The sequence below is a fragment of the Vicia villosa genome, linkage group LG3, assembly GCF_029867415.1.
Source record: "Vicia villosa cultivar HV-30 ecotype Madison, WI linkage group LG3, Vvil1.0, whole genome shotgun sequence".
Taxonomy (NCBI): domain Eukaryota; kingdom Viridiplantae; phylum Streptophyta; class Magnoliopsida; order Fabales; family Fabaceae; genus Vicia; species Vicia villosa.
The window spans coordinates 11,877,261-11,886,461 of NC_081182.1; the positions used below are offsets into that span (position 1 = coordinate 11,877,261).

General features: G+C 34.4%; 1 protein-coding gene across 1 annotated transcript; it reads left to right on the top strand.

Annotated features, from left to right (window-relative positions):
• Positions 1–7,497: 7,497 nt before the first annotated feature.
• Positions 7,498–8,847, top strand: LOC131654916 (F-box protein SKIP23-like). Its single transcript, XM_058924840.1, has one exon. It carries the CDS (start codon positions 7,566–7,568, stop codon positions 8,733–8,735), a length of 1,170 nt encoding a protein of 389 aa, XP_058780823.1. The 5' UTR covers positions 7,498–7,565; the 3' UTR covers positions 8,736–8,847.
• The last annotated feature ends 354 nt before the right edge of the window (positions 8,848–9,201 follow it).

Consider the following 9,201-nt stretch of genomic DNA (forward strand, 5'->3'; position numbering starts at 1 on the left):
TTCTTATTTTTATTTTGAAAGTTGTTTAAATTAAAATATACTTTTCATATAAATAATGCATTTGTCATTAATTAATTAATTAAAACTTTATGTATATTTATAAATATAAATAAAAATGATTAGTATGTTGTTGTTTTTTAATCAAAACCCCACATCAAACATTGGTATATTTTGGAAAAATATATTTTTAAATTTTGCCACTTAAGAAGTTGTTGAAATATACATTTCATGCTCAATATAATTTATTTTCCATTAATTAATAAAATTTATGTATTTTTTATATTTTCTAAATATTTTAATTACTTAGTGTATTAATTATTTTTTTTAGTGATTAATGACAATTTTTTTTAATTATACTAATGTTTTCATTAATAAGTAACAAATATGTGTTTTTTCATGGACTAGTCTATTTCTATATTTTTAAAATAATTGAATCAAATAATTATGATCGCCCTAAATTTAGTTTTTAATTAGTGCATCAAATTGCTATGATTTATTTTAAAAGTTTCAATCGGAGAGCACTTGAATGAGATGCCGGATCTCTTTCAGCTTAATTAGAGATTAATTTTAGTAGTTGTTCTGGACTAGCTCAAGTGTCCCACTTGACCCAATTCACTCTTGGCATAAATTGGCCCAATAAGCATTGGCCCAACCACAAAAGTCAAGAGGGGATAACGTTTACCTAACAGTCCGAGCACGTTTGAGGACTAGCCGAGCACGCTGGGATCCTGTCCCCTACAACGACTAGTCTCCCTGGCACGACTATCCAAGACCTAGTCAAAGGTCCTTTATATTTTGGGCCGGAAAACACGCCCAAGCCCAAAAAGATATGAGATCCATTATGCTCCGTGTGAACACTATGAATAGCCCTATATCCCTAGAGAGCAGGGTAATCCAATTCTTACCCAAAATCTCATACCTTTGTTGTCTCCTTACTTACTTTGGCATCGGAGTGCCTTGCAAGTACAACCCATTTTGTCTCAAATATCACTGAATATCAAACATACTGTTACTAGCCATCTGTTTTGCTCGATGCGAACAATAGTTATGCGCGGAAGATACTCCAATTTATAACAAAAAAATAAAAATTTCAACTGGGTTTAATTTTTTTGTTCAAATATTTTTTTTGTATTTTTTATATACATGAATGATAATATTTATCTACTTTTTATATTAATCAAACATAAACATTTATTCCATAATTTTTTATGCATCAATAATAAATGTGTTGTGTCTTTTTATTATATTTATTAGTGACAAATATTTGGCCTACATTTTGTATTAGAAACAAATATCTTGGGGTGGCAAACGGGCATGCCCGCCCCGTTTAGGCCCGTCCCGCAAAAGCCCGCGAAAAAATGGGGTGGGTGGGCGGACATATTTGAGAGTGCGGGTCTAAAACTTTGTCCCGCCCCGCAAAAAAGCGAGGGCGAGGCGGGGAAAGCCCACAGGCAATGAAGCTTTTAGGCATAAAAATAGTAAAATTGTATGAAAAAACTCATGTCCGCAAAAGTCCGCAAAAAACGGGGCGGGGCGGGCACATTAAAGGGAGCGGGCCTAAAACCTCACCCCGCCCCGCGAAAAAGTGCGGGTAAAACGGGCTTTCCCCGCGGGCCGTGCCCGTTTTGCCACCCCTATAAATATCTATCTATTTTTTTATATTAATTAATGATAAATTTCTTTTAAATAAAATACTAATGATTTATGTGTGACTTTGATTGAAATAAAATCAGACCTTATAATTATTTTTATTTTTATTTAGAAAGTTGTTAAGAATAATATATATATTTCATACACAAGATAATTTATTTGTCATTAATTAATAAATTAATTAAATTTATGTATTTTTTGGTATTTTCTAAATATCCTAATTATCTCGGGCGTCAATTATTTATTGTGTAATTTGTTAGACGCTAGGTTCAGAATCTAGAAGGGGTGAGAATAGATCCCTTTAAAAAATTTATTCGCTTTTTAAAATTGTTTTTAAGGATGGCTTGCATAAGCGCTTCGGGATCGATTCGCGTCAATTCCAAACTGTTATTGGTAGAATCAGATATGCTACAACCACGAAGAAAATTGCTATGCCAAAGAGTTTGAAAAAAAATAAATCAATATGTTTTTCAAAAAAAAATATTTGTTTGAAGGATTAACCCTTAATCACCTACTTCCAATGAGAATGAGTTAGATAAATTTGCTAAGGCAATTTATCGAACACGTGTTGTGCAAACAGTTTGTTGCACAAGCAAATCAACAAACGAGTGCAATAGTTAATAAGTCAATGTGATTTAAGTGTGGTTGATTGTGAAATCCAAATGCAATTGATAATTACAATTCTCTATACAAAAACAATTTTGTATCACAATTTAACACTTAGACTAATTTTTGAGTTAACAAATGTGAACCCATATTAATAGTAGGTAATAGAGAAGTAAGGAGAGAGGAACACAACGATTTGTTTAGGCATTTCGTCGTTCGTCCTCGCTACGACTACGTCTGCCCCCAATTCCAAACGAGAATTGAGATAGTTTTTATTACTTTGCAAATTGTTATTACAAGAAAAGTTAAAGCAATAAACAAAAAAACTCAGCTTTGATGTCAATTCTTTATCTTCTCTCCCTTTGACCTTAAACAAGACCAAGTCGCCCAACAATCTCGAATCAATACTCCGACTACCGCTACTCCCATTACCTAACCCATCGTTCTTCAAGGCTTTCACTCGGCTAAATTACAATTGCAAATTTTTGTCACCCAAGAACTTTTATTGATCCTCCGTTTACTATTACTCCCTTGACCGAACCCACTGTTCTTCAAAACTTTCACTCGGATGAATCTAATCCAAAGCTTCTTGTCAAAAACCCCTAAATCACCTTGATCTTGGAGAACAAAATCCCAATGGTTTTATTCAATGAAACCACCATCACTCTTCACCCAAAGAAATATACAATTCCTCTCTATGGACGTTATCAAGCTTGATCATATATCAGCAACACAAGAATGATTATGTGTAATTGTGTAGTGAACAAGAAGAAGAATGAAGATGAGAAGACTTATGTATCTTTCAAGTTTCAAAATTATTTTGAAATATGAGCATGAATATATTTATATGTGTGTGAAAAGAGAGAGCAAGATCTGGAAAATTCATGCACAAAAAATGCCCAGAATTGAGCGACAGGTCAACCTCTGGACTTCATGCGTTGACCTAAACAAGACAGTGAGGTTTGGTGTTGATTCAGCTCAGTATGCGTCGACTCAGGACTTTTTTGCGTCGATCTCTGGGTCAGTGTATGTGTGTGTGAGTCAACCAAAACAAGGCAGTGAGGTCTAGAAAGACAATGCACTACATGCGTCGACCTGCAGCATGCATTCGTCGACCTATGTAAGTCATGAGTTAATGCATAGGTTGGTGCAAAGTCACCAGAATGGTTTTTGACAAACTTCACAAATCAGCTTAAGTATGAGTCGATCTATACAAGTCAAAAGTCGACTCATGACTATGTAAATCACTCAAAAACCCATTTTCATGATGCATATATTTAACTTGACCCATGTATATTTCAAAAATCAAAATACTTGATGCACATATTTCCTAGATGAGTGTAATGCTTGTTCAAATTAGAGTTCATCCAAACTCCACAAGCACACTTCCTATTCTATTTGCTTTCTTTATCCTCATCTTTATTTGCTTTCTTGCTTTTGTGCTTGAATAAATTGTGAATCCCTCGCACTCTTAGTCCATATACCAAGCCCTATTCTACTTCTTGTAAGTCGATTGTCTTGTGCATCGCCATCGACCAAACCACTGCATTCCTGGTCCACATACCAAGCCATATCTCAAGTTTTGTAAGTCGATCATCTTGTGCATCGCCATCAACCTTGCTTTTCAAACTTCAAACTTTTTCATAATAAACCTTAATTTTGTCAAGTGGTCGAAAACTCTTTTTCCCAAATAAATGCTAAAACACTTAAGCATATCTACACACTTTCAAAAACTCTAAAAACAACTTCAACTAATTCAAATATTTTTGCCACTTGGTTTTTTAAATTAAAACCTTTTTCACAAATGAGAGACACTTAGTTAATTTCACAACGAAACAAACATGCTTCCACATGTGAATATCGAGCATTTGCCATTCGAATGTGATGATGGCCAGAATCTGTATAAATCCATGATTCAGTCATATCATTCTTGAAGTGATGCAAACATTCTCTTATCATGTGTCGCGTAGCATTGTTTCTGTTTAAAAGCGATCGAGTACCTCTCGCTAAAATAAATCAACAAACCTCTATGGTTACTATCACCACGAACTACGAGACTATGACTTCTTCATTGTATATGGAGGACACGTAGGCACGAGACTCTTGAGGTCTTGACGAGCACAAAAAGTAATAAAAAAACTTCTTCTCTCATCACCTCGATCTTTTTGCAAACAATATCGGTGTAGCCTAATGTTTACCGTGAAATTTGGTAAACAAGCGTTAGTCTTCTAAAAACAAGAATTTTTGGTTACTCACAAGATCAACTAGAATGATCCTAGGACATGTGCTTTATATTTCAAATCTTATTTTTGATAATGAAGAACACTTTGACTGCATTTGTGTTCTTGTTGAAAAGTTTGTTTAATCTACGTGATTCTTTAAAGTAATATTATAAAACTTGTAAAAAAAACAAGGTAAAAAGCAATTAAAAGTAACTTGCAAGAATATAAATTATGGAAATGATAAAAACATAAATTCTGTTTAATGATAAGGACATAAATTTTGGAAAAGGGTTATAAAACGGAAAAAGGATAAGAATGGTGTTAAACGTACATTCTCAAAAGAACTCTTTTCTCAACACACAGATACTTAGAGTCTTAGCATTTATATATACTACTTTGAAATAACTATTTTCAATAGTCTTTCGATCAGGGCATGCCACGTTTCACTCGGCATGCCTTCCTTTCGCCCTGGAGCTCCATGCGTCCTTTGACAAAACAGATAAGGACAAAAGTTACTTATATCTTCGCTCAAACTCAACTCCCCTGTCGAACGCTTCTCTTCGTCGAAACAACAACAAAACTTAGAAAATATTTCTACGTCCAACACTTTCTCCTTTCAGAGGCGACTTCGACAGGTTCTTAGTAACATGCTATTTCGTCGAAAAGTCATAATATCTTTAACATATATATTTCAGTAACAATCATGGTGTCGAAATATCTAGCTAACACCTAAAAACACATATTTTCAAGAGGTTTATGTGGAGTACCACAAATGTGAGGGGTGCTAATACCTTCCCCTTGCATAACCAACCCTCGTACCTAGATTTCTCTTTTTATTGGGTTTTATCGATATTTTCCTTTTTCCTATTTAGAAACAATAAAGTTCGGTGGTGACTCTTGCTTTGTGAGTTAAGTTAATCAATAGCTTAATCTCAATTTTTCCGCCGCGACAATTATGTGGGGGAATTTGCTTCTTAATTGATTAGATGCAAGTTCAAATAAATTAGAGAGCGAGATTTTGCTTTCGTAATTGGTCACGGCGCTTCCTAATTGATTAGTTTAGTGGGCATACCTGATTTTTAAGAAATGTTTTAAATAAATTATGTTTTGTAAAATGTTTTAAGTGCTTGTGTGCATTGCCTCGATACTTTAAGAGCTACTCATACTTAATTACACATTACTTCCCTAAACAGGTAAAATTACAAACATATATGTGATCATGCGAACTTTTACAACTTTAGTTCCTTTTGATGCTGACCTTTTTATTTGACTATCATTGCTCTTAACACTGGGACCTTCATAGCTGCGCTTTTTGATAACTCCATTCTTTTTTTTACTTTGATAGTGTTCATTGCTAAAATAGCTTTGTTCTTTTTTTATCATCAAAACCATAAACAATATCATCATAACATTGCTCATCACATAGAACCACACCCAGAATTTAGTTTTGATCCTCGAGACACGTGACAACATTCCTTTTTTTATATATCATATATGTGGTAATTCTTCTAAAGCCTTTACTCAGACCATCTGTGACTCTCAAGTAATCATGTAATTTGGAACTTTGTTATCTTTGGATCGAGCTCATCTCTTTGACACCATGAATTATGTTGATTGGTTTGTCTCCAACCTACCATTTTTAAATTCTTCTATTTCTCTATTTCTTGTTGGATAATTTGAAAGAAATATATTATGAGGTGTTTTCGGATGAACAATGTACTACTTAGATCGATTTAAATCAAATCAAATCTCTTCAAGACATCGTGTTTTGAGTTTTTTATCCTCCAACTAATTGAAATCTTTAAAAAAAAATCTCTTCGATTCCTCCACCAAACACCTTTGGCAAGCTTAATATGAACGGATGTTGTTTAAAAAAATCAAGGAAGATCAAACTTTGAAAGATTTTCACGAAACTACTTTTAAGAATAGCTCGTAGATTTTTCTCCTTTTTGCCTGATTGATATTATCCTCCGTGAAAAATAATTGGCTATACTTAGAGGCTTTGAAACAACTTATTTCGATAAACTCCATTCTTTTTTACTTTGATAATGTTCATTATTAAATTAGCTTTGTTCTTTTTTTTATCATCAAAACCATAAACAATGTCATCATAACATTGCTCATCACATAGAACCACACCTACAATCTCGTTTCGATCCTCGAGACACGTCACAACATACCCTTTTTTTATCATGGATGTGGTAATTTTTCTAAAGCCTTTATTCAGAGACCCCGTGTGACTCTCAAGTCTCAAGTAATAAGGAAATTTGAAACTTCGTTATCTTTGGATCATGCTCATCTCTTTGACACCGGGAACTATTTTGATTGGTTTGTCGCCAACCTTCCATTTTTAAATTCTTCTATTTCTATATTTTTTTGTTGGATAATTTGAAAGAAATAAATTATGAGGTGTTTTTGAATGAAAAGTGAACTATTTAATTCGATTTAAATCAAATTAAATCTCTTCAAGACATCATGTTTCAAGTTTTTGACCCTCCAACTAATTGAAATCTTCAAAAAAAAAATATCTTCAATAATCTCTAAGATCCCTCCATCAAACAGCTTTGTCAAGCTTAGTATGAATGAATGTTGTTTAAAAAGTCAAAGAATATCATACTTTGGGAGATTTCTAGATTTCTATGAAACTACTTCGTAGATTTTTCTATTTTTGCCTGATTGATATTATCCTCCTTGAAGAATAACTGGCCATACTAAGAGACCTTGAAACAACTTGAAAATTATAGGATTTGGTCAAACAAGGAGTTTCTTTCAACTCACCCTTGTGCTACTACCATGGAAGCAATTATAAGATTTTTTTTTTCCAATCAAACTAATGTGCATACTCTCTCTCTAAAGAGTGGAGCTACTCATAATTTGTGTTTGCACATGATGTTAGTTAGTTTTGGTAGGATGACTACTTAATTTTCATTAGTTTTTATCAACCCAGTGAAAAAGACATTTTTCTAATTAAATAAAACATGTGGTGTATAAAATTTCCATTCTAATCAAAATAGAAAAGAAAAAAAAATGTGGTCTTGATGTAATCAAAACCAAGAAGCATTCCAACTTTTCAGAAAGAAAAAAAAAATGAATGTATCATGGACTGACCTCCCTCCAGAAATCATAGAAACAATTTCTCAAAAGCTAACAATCTACTCCGACTACCTCCGATTCCGATCCGTCTGCCGCACCTGGTTCTCCTCCCTCCCCAAAACCCCTCTCCATCTCCCACCTCAACTCCCATGGCTCATTTTCTCTCAACAATCCTTCCTCGACATCTCCACCCACAAAACCCACCTCATCGATCTCCCTCTTTCCTCTCACCGAACTCGCATCTGCGGTTCTTCCCACGGCTTCCTCGTAATCCTCGACGAAACCCCTCAGATTCGTCTTTTCAACCCCGTAACAAACGTTACTCTCTTTCTTCCTCCGCTTCATGCTTTCCCTAATGTTGTGAGCTTCGATTATTCGAATGTTGGTCGCGAGTATTTGGTTAGAAACCCTAACGGTGATTTAGGGTTTTTCAATTTGAGACAAATGTGTAACTATTTTGTTAGGAAGATTGTTTTATCATCGAGCCCTAAAAAGGATGAGTTTGTAGCGTTTGCTATTGTTGATGGGTTTAACAATTTGGCTTTCTGTAAAAAGGGGTATGATTCTTGGGTTTTTATGAGTGATGAGATTTTTCAGTTTTGGGAAGATGTTGTGTATCATGAAGGATTGTTTTATGCTGTGAGTAAGGGTGGGATGATTGCGGTGTGTGACGTTGATGTTCCGAGAGTTTCTGTTATTGAGACGATTACTCCGGTTGAATTCTCCGGGGATATATTTTATGTGGTGTTTTCCGGTGAGGAAATGTTGTTGGTTACTCGGGTTTTGGAACAGGAGTTTTCTGATGGGGGGATTGAATCTCATATGTTTGTGTATAAGACTGCGGGATTTGAGGTTTTTAAGATGGATTGGAATGCAATGGCGTGGAAAAAGATCGAAACGTTGGGTAATAGGGCTTTGTTTGTAGGTGGAAATTCTTCGCTGTGTTTTTCGGCGGGTGATTTTGTAGGATGTTGTGGGGATTGTATCTATTTCACTGATGATTATTCGGAGTCGAATCATGATGATGCTTATGGGAAACATGATTTTGGCATGTTTAGATTGTTGGATCAGATCATTGACCCGTTGTTGCCGAGTTATCCTCGGAGTTCATATTCTTGGTTAGGATGGCCGCTTCCAATTTGGGTTTCTCCAAATCCTTGCTAAGTTGAGAAATCTCACTCTCAGTTGTGTTATTGGTATATGTGTTCCTTCCCAATGCTTTGTTTAAAAGCATGCCTTGTTATTATAATGTGGATGGATATTCATTTATTGTGTATAGAGATTCTAGATTGCAAAATAAGATCAATGTATTAATGCAGTAAAGTAAACTATTTCTGTACTGTAAACTTGTATTGTATATGAATATATTTATTACATACTTGTTGAATTTGGTATGCATTAGATTAGAGAAGATATATGTATGCTGATAATTACTAACCAATATCATTTGGCTGAATGTTTAGACTTAGATAACAGGCCATTATGTGATTTGAACATGGAATCTATTGCACCGCACCTAAAATCAAATGGTCTTGACCACTGGAGTTTCTTTTACCATGTCATTCAAAGTTTACATCCTTTAGAATTTTTGTTGAGTACATTTTATCAGCGACAGTCTGTTGGGTGTTTT

Bases quoted from the DNA above. Each gene is read 5' to 3' on its own strand.
- LOC131654916 (XM_058924840.1), top strand. From the start codon at position 7,566: ATGAATGTATCATGGACTGACCTCCCTCCAGAAATCATAGAAACAATT.